Source organism: Theropithecus gelada, chromosome 7a (assembly GCF_003255815.1).
Source record: "Theropithecus gelada isolate Dixy chromosome 7a, Tgel_1.0, whole genome shotgun sequence".
NCBI classification, from domain to species: domain Eukaryota; kingdom Metazoa; phylum Chordata; class Mammalia; order Primates; family Cercopithecidae; genus Theropithecus; species Theropithecus gelada.
Window position 1 is genome coordinate 20,991,780 of NC_037674.1, and position 16,716 is coordinate 21,008,495.

General features: G+C 44.7%; 1 protein-coding gene across 1 annotated transcript in view; it reads left to right on the forward strand.

Moving 5' to 3' along the window:
• SQOR (sulfide quinone oxidoreductase) overlaps window positions 1-16,716 on the forward strand; it is a 52,060-nt gene that overhangs the window by 11,125 nt on the left and 24,219 nt on the right. The window contains exons 2-3 of the mRNA XM_025389807.1: window positions 10,656-10,906; window positions 13,687-13,857. Coding sequence (XP_025245592.1) covers window positions 10,673-10,906; window positions 13,687-13,857 — 405 coding nt within the window. The 5' untranslated portion in view covers window positions 10,656-10,672. The remainder of the gene's footprint in view (window positions 1-10,655; window positions 10,907-13,686; window positions 13,858-16,716) is intronic.

Sequence of the window (16,716 nt, forward strand, 5' to 3'; positions counted from 1 at the left end):
AACAAAAAGGCTAACATTCCCATGAATGAGAGACAATCAGCCCTCCCTGCCTGGGTATCTTGGAGCTGGGACATTGGATGTTCTCCTGCCTGGAGACTCAACTGAAACATGGCTCGTCCTGTGTCTTGAGCTGGTGTTGAGACTGAAACTGTACCATAGGCTCTCCCAGGTCTTCAGCTTGCTGACTACAGATCTGGGACTTAGCTTCCATAATCTTGTGAGTCAGTTTCCAGGAATGTCCTTCATGTAATAGGGAAATGATGATGTTTGTTTTGGTTGCCTCCCTTGTTCCTTTCACCTCCTCTAGTTAAATCTTGTTTTGACCCTTCATTGGCTGTGGGCGCAGGGAGCTTTCCCATGTTCCAGGAGGTAGCCAGGCTGTAACTAGCAAGCATTGCTATGTTTGTATTTCTGATAAATTTTCTAAAAGAGATCTCAGAACAAAGGGTCCTGACTCACCAAGGATCCAGGTATTTGTTGTGATTTACTTTCTTATTCAAAATTCATATTAGATATGGTATCTAATTTTGTATTTGTAATTTTGGGTTATGAAACCCCAAATTTGAAGCCCCAAATTATATAGGCTTCAATGCCCATAAAACCCAGATCTGCCCCTTCTTAGAAGCCTGCCCCTCTAGGAGACAGCATGTGGGGCCACCCAGGGATGCAGGACTCTTCTGTTCTGCCCCATCGCAGCAGAGGGGCCATCCCTGGAGCTGGAAGGTGCAGACTGGGAATTGCTCCCTCTCTGAATTGCTAGCTCCTGCTAATGCCTGCATTGCTGCTGCAAAGGATATTCAGAAAAAGTTCCTCGTCTGAAAAAGAATTCGTGTTAGCTCTGGCCCTGCTGCTGATGCAGTGTGTGAAACCCTTGAGTGACCTCGCCTCTTAGAACCTCAGTTTCCCCATTTGTAAAGTGATATCAATACTTCCAGTGTGGGCTCTGGTTTGGGCCCTCTGAATTGTAAAGCTCTATGCACATGGGAGGATGTATGATTATAAGTTGTGTTGCTATTACTTGTATTGCTAATATCTTGCTATTATTGAAATATGTCCAAACCTTAACATTTCAGTGACTAAAGAGCAAAACCAGTGTTCACTTTGACATACTGTTTTTTTTATTTTCCATTCATTCACTCATTTAAAATTTTTATTGTGTAAACTTTCATCAAACATGTACAAAAATAGACTGCCACGAGGAACGCCCATATATATCCATCCACTGATTTCAAATTATTGCCAACTCATGGCCCATTTTGTTTCATCTACACCCCTACCCACTTATACCTCCTAAAATATTTTCAAGCACATTCTGAGTCATTTCAGCTATAAGAATCTCAGTGTATATTTCTCAAAGATAAAGACTCTTAAAAAATTAAATCAGTACTATTATTGTACCTTGCCCTTCTCTGCCAAAAAACTTAATTTCCTTCTTTTCAGTTTATTTAGTAAGCTAAAATTTAATAACAGGGAGGCTGACGCAGGTGAATCACCTGAGGTCGGGAGTTCGACACCAGCCTGGCCAACGTGCTGAAACTCTGTCTCTATTAAAAATATAAAAATCAGCTGGGTGTTGTGGTGGGCGCCTGTAATCCCAGCTACTCAGGAGGCTGAGATAGGAGAATCGCTTGAATCCGGAAGGAGGAGGTTGCAGTGAGCCGAGATCATGCCACTGCACTCCAGCCTGGACAACAGAGTGAAACTCTGTTAGAAAAAAACAAAATAAAACATACATTCACTCTCATCTCCCACCTCACTCCATGGGATTCAACCAAGCTACTTTAACTTTTTTTTTTTTTTTTTTGAGATAGAGTCTTGGTCTGTGGCCCAGGCTTGAGTGCAGTGAGGCAATCTCCACTCACTGCAACCTCCTCTTCCTGGATTCAAGTGATTTTCCTGCCTCAGCCTCCCTAGTAGCTGGGATTATAGGAGCACACCACCACACCTGGCTAATTTTTGTATTTTTAGTAGAGACAGGGTTTTGCCCTGTTGCCCAGGCTGGTCTCAAACTCCTGAGCTCAAGCAATGCACCCGCCTCGGCCTTCCAAAGTACTGGGATTATTTTATTTTCACTCAAATTTAAAGTAGCTTGGGCCAGGCCTGGTGGCTCAGGCCCGTCAATCGCAGCACTTTGGGAGGCCGAGGCGGGTGGATCTCTTGAGGCCAGGAGTTTGAGACCAGCCTGGCCAACGTGGCGAAATCCTGTCTCTACTAAAAGTAGAAAAATTAGCTGGACTAAAAGTAGAAAAATTAGCTGGGCATTGTTGTGGGTGCCTGTAATCCCAGCTACTCCAGAGACTTGAGGCATGAGAATCGCTTAAGCCCAGGAGGCGGAGGCTGCAGTGAGTGGAGATCATGCTGCTGCACTCCAGCCTGGGCAACAGAGCGAGACTGTCTCAAAAACAAAATAAAATAATTTCAGCCAATAGGCATTTTTCCTGAATTATTAGTTTGAATTAAGTTCTGTTGCTTAGTCATGTGACCTTAGGCAAGTTCTCTATCTCTACTCAAACCCTCAATTTTATCATCTGTAAAATGGGAATTCTATTTATAAGGTTATGAGGAGTCTTTGAGACAGCACAAGCACAACTGGTAAACAAGAAATGTTAGTTATTATTTCGATGATAGTTTTTTTTTCTTTGAGACGGAATCTTGCGCTGTTGCCAGACTGGAGTGCAGTGGCGCGATCTTGGCTCACTGCAACCTCTGCCTTCTGGGTTCAAGCGATTCTCATGCTTCAGCCTTCCCAGTAGCTGGGATAACAGGCATGCGCCACCACATTCAGCTAATTTTCGTATTTTTAGGAGAGACGGGGTTTCACCATGTTGGCCAGGATGGTCTCGATCTCCTGACCTCATGATCCGCCTGCCTTGGCCTCCCAAGGTGCTGAGATTACAGGCATGAGCCACCACACCCGGCCAAAATAGGTTATTTTTCTGCCAAATCCTGTCTTCTGGATGTGAAATAAGAAAACATTTGGTTAAGAGGTGTAAATAACGGATAATAGCATTAGGGCTGACTTAATTAATTAAATAGGCCCAGAAAGCCCAGGTGGGAGGATTTAGTTGAGGAGGAGGAGGAGTTTTCCAGCAGTCACTCCACCTGGGCACCAGGTGTAAGCCTGATCCGTGCTGTGTACACAGTGCTCACTGGTGCCCTGAGACAGGAAGCTACAGAGATCCAGACCGACAGCTCACAGTAAGCCTGGCCCGGGCCTGGCGGGAGGAGCAGGGTAGGTGACAAGAGCTGGAGCCTGTTTGTTGTCTGTTTTCCTCTTTGATTTTGGAAGTGTTCTGCAAAGCGATCTGTTAAAGGTTGACCCTGTGGTTATTGAAACCCAAAGCAGAGTGGGCCCAGCCTGGCCTAGGCTTGAGAGGAGACAATTGTAAGTCAAAGACCCACTGTGTCCTCAAAAGCAAAAATAGCTGAAGGGTTGATGACAATCCTTGGCTTGGTGGATCTTTCATTAAGAATGCTCTGAGTAATTCTTGCTTAGCCAGCAGCTCTGTTTGAACTCTGCCAGGTGCCCTGGCTGCTCACAAACCATGTCATGTGATGTAAGATTAGGAAACTTTTGACACAGGCAGTCTGTATTGCTTGTCCAGAAAGGGCCGTAGTGGAAAGGTATGAAGTCCCAAAGACTTGTCCAGACCAGGTCTGGACCCAGGGGCCAGTGATGGAAGTAGGGGGTGCCCAGTCAGCTGTCTTATCTTTCAATCAACAGGGACTTTACTTTTCCAGTTAGACTGCGGTCATATCAAAGCATTCATTCCGATTCTTTGAAGGAGGGATGCAATCAATTTAGAATAGAGGAATATTAGTCTAACTTAAAAGCATAATACTATTTGATTATAAAATATATATTGCATGTGCCATTTGGTACATGAAAGTTAAATTTACTTTATTTATTGATTTTTTTTCTTTTTCTTTCTTTCTTTTTTTTTGAGACAGAGTCTCATTCTGTTGCCCAGGCTGGAGTGCAATGGCATGATCTCGGCTCACTGCAACCCCTGCCTCCTGGGGTTAAGCAAGTCTTGTGCCTCAGCCTCTCAAGCAGCTGGGATTACAAGTGTGTGCCACCATGCCTGGCTAATTTTTGTATTTTTAGTAGAGAGGGGGTTTCGGTATGTTGGCCAGGCTAGTCTCAAATTCTTGACTTCAAGTGATCTGCCCACCTTGGCCTCCTGAAGTGCTGGGATTACAGGCATGAGCCACCACGTCCGGCCAATAGTTAATTCTTATTTCTTAAAAAAGTTAAGTGTTTCAGGCTATCTTCTGAGGAGACTAAGAAATCATCTCAGATTTATGCTCCTTGCTGACAGAAGTTTTCAGTTTTCTATTTCTTCTCTGCTGACTTTAGGGTCCAGTTTGGTCTTCTTCTTTTTTTGTTTTTTTTTTTGTTTTTTGTTTTTTTGAGACAGAGTCCCACTCTGTTGCCCAGGCTGGAGTGCAGTGGTGTGATCTCAGCTCACAGTCACCCCCGCCTTCCGGGTTCTAGCAATTCTTGTACCTCAGCTTTCAGAGTAGCTGGGATTACAGGCACCGGCAACCACGCCCCCCCAGGTCCAGCTAATTTTTTCTAATTTTTGAAGAGACCAGGTTTCACCACATTGGCCAGGCTGTTCTGAAAGTCCTGATCTTAAGTGACCCACCCACTTCAGCCTCCCTAAAGTGTTGGGATTACAGGCATAAGCCTCCTTTTTTTTTTTTTTTTTTTTGCCTTCTGGTTAAGATTGTGTGGCTGGCCGGGCAGGGTGGCTCACACCTGTAATCCCAGCATTTTGGGAGGCCGAGGCAGGTAGATTACTTGAGGTCAGGAGTTCGAGACCAGCCTTGCCAACATGGTGAAACCCCATCTCTACTAATAATACAAACTTAGCTAGGTGTGGTGGCAGGCACCTGTAATCCCAGCTACTCGTGGGTGCTGAGGCAGGAGAATCGCTTGAACCCGGGAGGTGGAGGTTGCAGTGAGCCGAGATCCAGCCTGGGCGACAGAGCAAGATTACGCCTCAAAAAAAAAAAAAAAAAGAAAGATTGTGTGGCTGTTGCTTCCTTCAACTGTATCTTTCTCTGCTTGTTGCTATAGACTTAGTTTAGGTCAATGTCAGTAATTCCTGTTGGTTCCTAAGTGATGTTTTCTGATACCACTTCTAATATCAAATATGTTATCTTTTTCAATACCAATCAATACCAACTAGGTACCCAGTAATTCAATTCAATTGTGGCATTAGCTTCCGGAGTTAGTGGAGGCCCCGTAGTTTAAAGCTCAGTCCTGCAAGACTGCCCTCACTTCAGATGCCAGCCAGGCAGGGCATCTGCTGCTGGCCCCAAGGGGACCCACACCTGTGTCTGGCCAACTACAAATTCCAAAGCTCCCATGATCCATCCTCCTCAGGTTCGATAATCAGCTAGAACTACTCAAAGAACTCAGGGGAACACTCTACCTGAGTTAACTGGTTTAGTATAAGGGATACAGCTCAGGAATTGCCATATGGAAGAGACATACAGGGCAAGGTAGCAGGGTGGTGCAGAGCTTCCAGGCCCTCTCCGGTCACACCACCATCCAGCACATCAGTGAGTTCACCAACCCGGAAGCTCTTGTCTTATTGTTGAAGAGTTTTTATAGAGCTCAATTTCCAGCCCTACTCCCCTTCCCAAGGTTGGAGGCGGGGCTGAGAGTTCCAGCCCTCTAATCACAGTCACATGTTTGGTTTTTCTGGTGACCAGCCCCATCCTGAAGCCATCTAGGGATCCCACCTTGAGTCACCTTACTAGCATAAACTCAGGGACTCATTATGAAAAACAAATGACACTTCTATCACTCAGGCAATCCCAAAGGTTTTAGGAACTTCGAGCTAGGAACCAGGAACAAAGACAGAATATGTTTTATATTACACCATGGTTTAAAAGTGGCATTTAGGCTGGGTGGGGTGGTTTATGCCTGTAATCCAGCACTTTGGGACGGCGAGGTGGGCAGATTACATGAGGCCAGCCTGGCTAAAATGGTGAAACCCCGTGTCTACTAAAAATACAAAAAATTAGCTGGGCATGGGGGTGCGTGCCTGTAATCCCAGCTACTCAGGAGGCTGAGACAGGAAAATCGCTTGAACTTGGGAAGTGGAGGTTGTAGTGAGCTGAGATCTCCTCACTGCCCTCCAGCCGGGGTGAAAGAGCCAGACTAAAAAAAAAAAAAAAAAAAAAAAAAGAAGTGGCATTAAAAAATTATGATTCCTGCCCTGGTTTGTTTCTTTGACATTGCATCATGCTCCACCTTCTCCACAGGCAGGGCTGGATCATGGTTCTGGGTTTTCTGATTTGGAAGTTTGGGTGAAGTTACATTGTTAGAATTAGAGAGTAATTGAGATTTTTCAGCATTTTGAAACTTGGACATTCCCTCTAACATATTCTGTTGTGTTTTTGAAGTTGTTGCTTATAGTTCGAAAGTGAAATTTGACTGCAAAGGCCAGGACATTCTGCTATGTGATTGTCAATGATGTCAATAAAACTGGTTCAGAGGACTTTTTGTTTATAAATACTGAATCCAGGAATAGGCTATGGATAATTAATGAAATAAAGCAGAAGTAGCCTTCTTGGCTGAGTGAGAGAAATATTTGTGTACATTTTCAAGAGAGGAACCATAAGGTGTTAGCCTGGAAGGGAGCTAGTGAAGTGGCTACGTTGACTGGGGCGTATACACATGGTTTATTGTCTCGCGCCAGGAAAATTTAGGACACGGACACACACAAGGAGTTTAGGAGTGGAGGTTTAATAGGCAGAAGAAAAGAGAAAGAAAAACAACTCTATTGAGAGAGAGGGGTCTTCTGAGTGGAAAGACCCGGCCGGTGGTGGATGTGTCAGATTTTATAGTCAGGTTGGTGGAGGCCGTGTCTGATTTACATAAGGCTCACAGATTGGTTTGATCAGGTATGATATTTACATAGCGCATCAGGAAGGCTGGCCTCCCCACCCTAATGTTATTATGCAAATGAACGTTCCCCTTAGTTGGGGCCATCTTGTCTGCTCCTTACTGTACACATGGCTGACAGAGGGAAAATGGAGCCTCCATCTTGAACATGATTGGCACAACTGCCAGCATCTATGTCTGCAGCTCGATTTTACAGGCTGCTCTTTGTTAGACAGGAAAATGTCTTGGGGCTGCTTTTCATTAAAATGAAAACCTTACCGAGGACTTCCATACCCTCACTATCTGCCTAAATAATTTTTTCTTAACTCTTGTATCACTAGGAGGCCAAACAACCTCAGACGGGGTGGCTGGAAATCAGAAACTTAGCCAGGCCTCCTCCTGCCCCTGCCCTGTGGGGTTCTTTCTATGGGGCTTTTTCCATGGGGATAGATATAGTGTCAGGACCATGAAAACATGATTTTTATTTTCTGGAAAGTGAGAATTTTTGCGCCGTGATTCTATCATTCTGTGGACATTTAGAAAGAAAGGCAGGATGCGATGACTGGGTATGCACCATGAAATATCTTCTTCCTTCTGTATGAAACATCCATATCTTACTTGGTGATTTCTTCTTCTCTTCAATCTAAACAAAATCTGTTTGAGTAATTTAAGAAATTTTAAATGTATAATGTATTAAAGGAAATTTGAGAAAAGTACACACAAAGAAGAGGAAAAATAATTGTAATCATATTGAAACCATTGCTGATATTTAGGTATCAGTACCTTGAAAAATGGTTTCCCTTTTCTGGGAAGGTGTAGAAAGTATACCTTTTTTTTTTTTTCCCCATTTAACGTTATCACACAAGCATTGTTTTGTTGCTGTTGAGACATATTGTTCTAAAGGTCATAGAGATAGTATGGTGTAGTAGTTTAAAGTAGAGGCTCTGACACCAAAATACCTGGGTACAAATCACAGTCCACCCATGGGCTGTATAACCTTGACAGTCACTTAACTGCTATCTGCCTTAGTTATACCATCTGTTAAATGGGAATGATAGTGGTAGCCAACTCACAAGTTAAATGCTTATGTAAAAGACTTAGTAAATGTTAATTATCATCTAAAGGAATATTTTATTAATATTAATTTTATTTATTTATTTTGAGACAAGGTCTCCCTCTGTCCCCAGGCTGGAGTACAGTGGTGAAATCACAGATCACTGTGGCCTTGACCTCCTGGGCTTGAGTGATCCTTCCACTTCAGCCTCTCTAGTAGCTGGATGCACCAACATGCCTGGCTAATTTTTTTTTTTTTTTTTAAATAGAGATGGGGTTTCCCTATGTTTTCCATGCTGGTCTCAAACTCCTGGATGATCCCCCACTCTCGGCCTCCTAAAGTGCTGGGGTTACAGGTGTGAACCACCATGCCCAGCCAATATTAATGTATGTGTATAGTAGAGACTTTTATAAAATACGTAAAAGCCGAAGAAATCAAAATCACTCATTATTCTAAAACCCAGAGAAAACCACTTACCAGTGTTAAGATTTTGGCTTTGTTTTTTCTAATACATTTTCTCTTACATAGTTGAGAGAATATTGCATTTCTAATTTGTTTCCTGATCATGATGTAAACATTATATATATATATATATATATATATAGAGAGAGAGACACACACACAGAGAGAGAGACAGAGTCTCTGTCATCCAGGTTGGAGTGCAGTGGCACGATCTCAGCTCATTGCAACCTCTGCCTCCTGGGTTCAAGCAATTCTCATGGCTCAGCCTCCCTAGTAGCTGGGATTACAGGTGCACACCGCCACGCCTGGCTAAAAATTTTTGTATTTTTACTAGAGACAGGGTTTCGCCATGTTGGCCAGGGTGGTCTTGAACTGCTGACCTCAGGTGATCCACCTGCCTTGGCCTCCCAAAGTGCTGGGATTACAGGTGTGAACCACCACACCTGGCCTATGTATTTTTTATGAACATAATTTTAAAAGACTACAGAAATCATCTTGGGTTCCATGTTTTAGTTAACCCTTCCCCAGTGTTTTGATACTTGGTTTGCTCTCTGCCCCCATATTAAAGTGGTGACCTGAGCCTTTCCCGGCCTGTGTGGAGCCTGCAGTTTTTTTTTTCTGTCCCCAGGACATAATTAGCCCTAATCCACAAGCCAATTAACAGAGGGGTGACCAGATTATGAATACATTTGTGAAAAACATCTTTGTAGTGGTTTTTCTTCTTCAGTATTAGAGGTTATTTCCTTAGATTAGATTCCTAGAAATGGAAATGCAGGGTCAAAGCGTAAGTTTCCAGAAGGGTCGTATTGACTCTAGACTCCTGGAAACACCGTATGTGCCTGTTCTACTTACCGTGGGCCTCCAAGTCCCCTTCGTACAGCTCTAGGTTGCTTCTCAGATCTGAAATATTGGAGAAGTTGTTGGGGCACCAAAACTCTGGAATAAAGTTAATCTTCACAGCCCCTCGGCTCCTCTTTCCCATTCCCTATTATTTTTCCGCCTCTCCAAGGCCTTTCTTTTTATAACCCCTTTGCCCTCTCAGCTTTCTCTAATCCCCTTGTGCAGACTTCCTCTTCTCCAGTCGGGAGGGGGGAAATGATATAATGAAGTCATTTCATTAAGAAGTTAGTAATCTTAGCAGCTGTAAGTGTTAATCCCCAGCTGGACACTTGCATTTTAATAAAGGGTTCTTGGAGCAGTGTTGAACCCTAAGCACTGGACTTGATGGTAGGATCTGGGGCACTGTCATACCTAGGGAGGGAGATATGAGTCGGGGTCATTCAAGGTTTACAGGTGGATGGGGTCCTGGATGTCAGGCCAGCTTTGTGCTTGGGGTGAAGCAAAGGTCAGTCTCTGAGAAGCCTTAATTTCCTCTCTGCCAAAGCACTCACTGCTCAGAGCAGAAACAGGTTTTCTTAAAGGTAAAGTGAGTCTCTCGGAGGAACTGTTAAGGAGAAATGTTTACTGAATTGGATGTAATAAAAGACTGGTCAGCAGCATGTGCAGATTCCTTCAGTAAAATCTAACTTTATGATACCAGGTAGGGCTCCTTTTATGGCTTTCTGAAATCATCTGGTTGAAATTGCTAGAGGTGTGGAGGGCCTTCACTTGTGTGTCTGTGGCCGGTGATTTAATTACATTGTATTTCCCTGGGCAAGCAGAGCCAGGAGGCCTCTGGAGGGGGCTGCGGCCTTGATGGCCTTGGTGGGTACTCTGAGTTGCAGAAGGTGGGTTTCTTGCTAGATGGTTTCTGTTTCAGTAAGGTCTTGGGTGCTTTTTACTGCGAGGAATGTTGTAGGTCTCTGATTGTGGACTCGTATATCAGTTTTCATGGACTGAAAACCCAAAGAAAGCATTGGGGAGTGTACCTCAGTGGAGAATGGGCCAACAGCTGGATGCAACCAGATGGTGCCCTGGATCTTATGGATGGACAAGGATGGGTACAGACAGGTTATTAGGAAAGAATTAAAGAATTGGGGAATTTGGTTCAAAGTCCTCGATAGCCTGAGCGTAGGAGGAAGGGGAGAAATGGAAAGTATAGTCAATTGATAGCTACCAATTGGGCGCTCTCAGGAGGCCTTGGGACCATAGCCAGTGGGGAAAGTGGTCTTGAGAGATGATGGGGACCAGTGGGAGTGGGCCAGATGCTGGCCTCCGTTCCTCCTGGGAAGAAAACGCTTCAGTCCCATGATGGTTTCTACCTTGGCACTCATAGCCCTGTCTCTTCCCTTCCAGACTGATCCTGCCTGAAGATGGTGCCACTGGTGGCTGTGGTATCGGGGCCCCGTGCCCAGCTCTTTGCCTGCCTGCTCAGGCTGGGCACTCAGCAGGCTGGCCCCCTTCAGCTGCACACCGGGGCCAGCCATGCAGCCAGGAACCATTATGAGGTGCTGGTGCTGGGTGGGGGCAGTGGTGGGATCACCATGGCCGCCCGCATGAAGAGGAAAGTGGGTGCAGAGAATGTGGCCGTTGTTGAGCCCAGTGAGGTAAGCCTCCCCTTTTGAGGGCCTGGGTGTGTGTGTACGTGTGTGTATATGTGTGTGTGTGTGAGTGTGTGTGTGTGTTCTGGGGTTGGGTATGACTATCAAGCAATGGGTCTTCATGTGTCCAGGCTAGGGCTTCTCCTGGGCACAGAAAGCAGCCTATCCAAAAGGACTGGGAGGAAGTGGACAGAAAGAGAGGGAGGACAGATCTCTTGGCTTTTACTGTTCTCCTCTGTATTAGTTTCTTAGGGCTGCCATAACTAATTACTACAAATTGGGTAGCTTGAAACAACAAATGTCTATTCCCTCACAGTTCTGGAGGCTAGAAGCCTGAAACCAAGCTATGGGCAAGGCCACGCTCCCCCTGCAGCCTGGGTGAGAGGGATGGGAGGCGGCTTTGTCTCAGGCCTCTCTCCCAGCTTCTGGTGGTTACCCTGAAATCCTTGCCACTCCCTGGCTTGCGGTTGTGCCACTCCCTTCTCTGCTTCCATCTTCACAGAATGTTCTCTGTGTGTCTCTGTGTCCCTGTGTCTTTACATGACCCTCCTAGAAATCCAAAGTCGTTGGATTTATGGCACACTCTTCAAGAATGACCTCATCTTAGTTTGATTACATTTGCAAAGACCCTATTTCCAAATAAGGTCACATTCCCAGGTACTGGGGTTAGAACATCAACATCCTTCTTTGAGAGAGACACAATTCAACCCACGACACTCTCCCAATGCCAACCTCCTGCCCAGAGGAAAATCAATGGCCACTGCACCTTCTTATCCATTCCTGTCTGGAGAAGGGATGATGCGTTGGGGCACAGGGAGGCCTCTGGAAAGCTGTCAGTGGGCTTACAAACTTAAATGCAAGGGCAGATTATAAGGGAGAAAAGGTAGCTGACACTAGGAGGGAAGACTGAGTAAGGCACTGTCTCGCAAAAAACATATTAAGATTGTCCAAAAGCTTCAGAAAAATATTCAAGACTTTTGGTGGCTTGCCTAATGTTTCCTGTGGAACTAGGCATGTACCAGTTGGGAACTGCATCCTTGGGAGAAAAAAGCAAAATGGATCAGGTGCCTGTTTCAGGGGGAGGACAGGACAAGGAAGACATACTCCTTTTCAAGATTTGTCCCATTCAAGGGAATGATGTTACCTAGGGCCATGATTTGACAGGAAACTAGGAGGCAGTCTCTATCAATTGCCTTTGTAAAGTGGCATCTCTTCAATTCAGGAACCTTACTTTAAATGACAGTGGTCTGAGAGCTGTGTCAGGTGGCCACTCTTTCTGGTATGTGTTGTATTTTAGCTAATGCATGGGTGGGTCTCCCAGTCGGGCTTCTCTTTGTAAGGAGACTGGCTCTTCTGGGACCTGGGCACAATTCAGGTGGCCAGAATCCAGTTTGTCTTGCCCTGTGAGGAAGTACAGGGCAGGAATTTCTGGAAGGAGCTGCCAGAGCCCCAGGCTTGGTACTTTGCCTGCTGAGTCTGGTTTAGTGATAGCTGGAGCTGATGTTCATAGTCTAAAAATAAAATCTGAGCTTGTATTTTTGCTCCTCTTACTGTTCAAGATGGACTGGCCATTGATGAGCTCTCTTAAATGGAGACCACTGTCTTCCTCCTCTTGGATCACATTATTGGTTGTAGGGAGACTGCAGAGTCATTCCTGGTGTCCTCTTCACCTCTCTGTGGGTTTTGGCAGTGCTGGCCCGCCACTTTGAGGCATTTTGGCAATATTGAGAGCTCTTGGTCTGCAGTCTAAGTGGATTGGAATTCTTAGAGGCCATTATACAAATCTGCCCTTTGCCCCTATGTCCAGAACTTTCACAACTAACTTAGATCAAGAATGGCCTATCTGTTGCTAGGCACAGTGGTTCATCCTGTAATCCCAGCACTTTGGGAGGCTGAGGCAGGCAGATCACCTGAGGTCAGGAGTTCAAGACCAGCCTAGGCAACCTGGTGAAACCCCATCTCTGCTAAAAATGCAAAAATTAGCCAGGTGTGGTGGCACATGCCTGTAGTCCCAGCTACTCGGAAGGCTGAGGCAGAAGCATCACCTGAACCCAGGAGGTGGAGGTTGCAGTGAGCCGAGATCATGCCACTGTACTCTAGCCTGGGTGATTGGGTGAGATTGTCTTAAAAAAAAAAAAAAAGAATGGACCATCTGAAGCAAGAAAACTCCAGAAGATAGCGAAAGTTTGGGCATACATTGCATTGTGGAGTAGGATCTGGTACTTACTGTCTTTGGGTGTAAAGTCTCTGAGGGTCTGAGAAAGTAGAAGAAAGGCTGATCAGGAAACACAGCCCTCACTGGGCTTGGGAAACACAGTTGGAAGTGAATGAAGTTTAGAGGACCCCTGGAAGTGGCTGTAAACTTTCCAGACTTACCACTGTCTCCACATGCTCCTGAGGGACCATATTTAGGCTGCTGGGCTTAATTTTTAAAATATTTCTTCACATGAAGTATCCATAATATGTGTGTAGATATGCATGTGTATATAACATGTACATATTAAACACCAAATCAACTTTCAGCAATAAATAATGCAGTGGTCATTAAAGATAGTTTATAGCTTTTTCGATGATCTTGGAAGAATTCTTGTGTTGAGTGACTGTCCTTCAGAACTTACCATAATAGGAGACGCCTAATAGAGGGAGCTAACTTTGTGGAGACCTTTCCATACGATGCTTTAAGAGTCAGGAGGGAGTAACTGAGGGAATCTAGCTCATACTGTTAGCTATGACCCCTTTTGATCAGTGTCAAATTGCAATAAATCTTAAAATACTTTGTTTCTCAGAGACATTTCTACCAGCCAATCTGGACACTGGTGGGTGCTGGTGCCAAACAGTTGTCCTCATCGGGTCGTCCCATGGCGAGTGTGATTCCGTCTGGTGTGGAATGGATCAAAGCTAGAGTGATTGAGCTGAACCCAGACAAGAACTGCATTCACACAGACAACGACGAGCAGGTAACCACTGGGGCCTTTGGATTTTTTGTTAATCTGATGGTTTGTATTAATACGCAACCATCTTAAACTGGATAGCTTTGTGTTGAAAGAGCAGTATATATGCATGAGTGTGCATGAACGTATGTGTGTTGAATACTGCACAAGATGGCAGGGTATGTGGTAAGTGGAGGATAGGTGGAAGGACTGAGTGATATTGAGTTAATAAACAACTAAGGTAAGTATTTGTTGAACACCCACCATGCACCCTATTGCTTAGTATAGCATCTGGCACCTGAATGTTTATCAAACCATTTGTTTATATGTTGCTACATGTTAAAATAGCAAGCACCTTCCTCTTTCTCTTTTTCTGAAGCAATCAGATTTTCTACCTGACGCCTAGCCTCCCAGAGCAATAGGATACTGGAAAGTATCCATCCAGCCACCCTAGGGGGCGCTCTGCCAGAACTGTAGGGGAATCCTGTGACTCTGAGGTTCATGCCAGCGCTAAGGAGAATTGTTGCTGCAGCTTGAGGCTCGTAACTGCTCAGCACCTTTTAGGAGTCACCCACTCTCACCACTCAGGGGTCAAAGCTTTTCAGCAGTGGCTGCCCCATGTTTAACTGAGGTGATAAGAGCAGGATAGTGGAAGGGCTGCTCAGAAGCCATCTGCAGCTTTCTTTCCCCCACCTGCTGCTGAGCCCAGGACAGGGGCAGGCAGCGCAGCCACCATGCTCTGACCTGTTCCAGGTTCCTGTGGTTTTGGGGCTCCCAGAGTGTTATTGGTCTTAATCCTCTGCCTCTTCCCCCTTCAACTGGAGACTCCAGCATTTTCACAGAATTGTAGAATCAGAGTTGGTGAGGATCCTAAAATGTTTTCAAGTCCAACCCTTCCCTCCAGCAGAGATTCATCTGCTGAGGCATTCTTTTTTTTTTTTTGAGACAGGGTCTCACTTTGTCGCCCAGGCTGGTGTGCAGTGGCACAATCTTGGCTTATTGCAACCTCCACCTCCTGGGTTCAAGTGATTCTCCCACCTCTGCCTCCCCTGTAGCTGGGATTACAGGCTTGTGTCACCATGCCCAGATAATTTTTGTACTTTTTGCTAGAGATGGGGTTTTACCATGTTGGCCAGGCTGGCTTGAACTCCTGACCTCGAGTGATACATCTGCCTCAGTCTCCCAAAGTGTTGGGATTATAGGGGTGAGCCATCGCACCCGGCCTGCTGAGGCATTCTTAAGGCTTTTTTAGGTCATGGATCTTTCTGGGTACCAGACGAAAGCCCTCTCTAGAAAAATGCACCTATGTACCAGATTTTGCATTTGCTTTTAGGGAGTTCAGAGACTTTCTGTAGCTTTTCCCTGGACCCTGATCAAGAAAACCTACTTTGGCCGAGCATGGTGGTTCACACCTGTAATCCCAACACCTTGGTAGGCTGAGGTAGGAAGATCACTTGAGCCCACGAGGTCGAGGCCAGCCTGGGCAACATAGTGAGACCCTGTCACTACAAAAAAAAAAATTTAATAAATTAGCTAGGTGTGGTGTGTGTGCCTGTGTTTCCGGCTACTTGCGAGGCTAAGGTGGGAGGATCACTTGAGCCCAGGAGTTCAAGGCTGTGGTGAGCCATGATTGCACCACCGCACTCCATCTTGAGTGACAGAGCTGTCTCCAAAAAAAGAAAAAAACAAACAAACACAAAAACAAAAAAAAAGAGTACCTGCCATATAGCATTTATGATCCTTGGCTTTCTGGCCTCCATTCATTCATTCATTCTACAAATATTTATTAAGCATCTACTATAAGCCAGGTGCAGTTTTAGGTATTAAGGATACATGAGTGAACAAAAACAGACAAAAATTCTTACTGAACTGGATATTATATTCTAGTCAGTGAGAACATACAATCAACAATAGACTTATATACTATGTTAGAATATGATGGTTATTCATGGAAAAAATAGAGCTGATTTGGAGCTAACTGGTATTGGGGCACATGGAGGTGGGGGATTGAATTTAAAATAGGTTGGTATTTACATAGTCCATGGCCAAGGAGTTCTCTGATGAGTTAACTCTTCATTTTTTTAGACAGGTGGGTTATATGAAAGTTCTGTCTTTACTGAGCCAGAATCCACCTTCCTGTAACCTTTTTTGTATTCTTTCTTGGACACCCAGGATGTTATTGCTTTTAATACACTTAATACCTTTCTTAATACTTTTATTCCTTGTTTTGTCCTGTTGTGTATGAGAGAAGAATGTCTTCTCTCTTTTCTGTGGAGAAACCCTTCAGCTATTTGAAGATGGCTCTTACGTTTTATATAAATTTTCTGTTTAGGTAGATGTGTCCCTCCTGTCCTCATGTCCCTCAATTCTTCCTCACATTTCATGGTTTCCGGTCCCCCCAGCCCCCTCTTTATTCTGCTTTAAACACCATCTGGCTTGTTAGTGCCCCATGAAAGAGGCGCCTGGAAGAGAAGGCAACTTTCTAGAACAGCCCGGAATAGAGTGGAGCCATTCTCTCCCAGGAGCTCATGCTGCCTAAGTTAGCATTTACCTTTTTTGTGACAGTTACCATGGTGCTGATTCATGCTGGGCTTGAGGTCGGTGCAAATTTCTGGGCCCTTTTCATACGACCCACAATCGAGTCAGGCTTTCCCCATCCAGAAAAAGTACAGTTGTTACTGATTTTACCTAAAGGCAGGAATGAATATATATAAGCAAATACCTATATGCATATATATTTATTTTAATTAAAAATTTTACATATGGCTTTTGCCCTGTTAGTAGTTCAGAACTTTTTAAATTTTTCTCAATGTCTCCAGAAGACTGGACTGAATTACAGTCAAGATTATTCTCAATTCACAAGGTTGAGCTTGGTGGCTCTTTTAC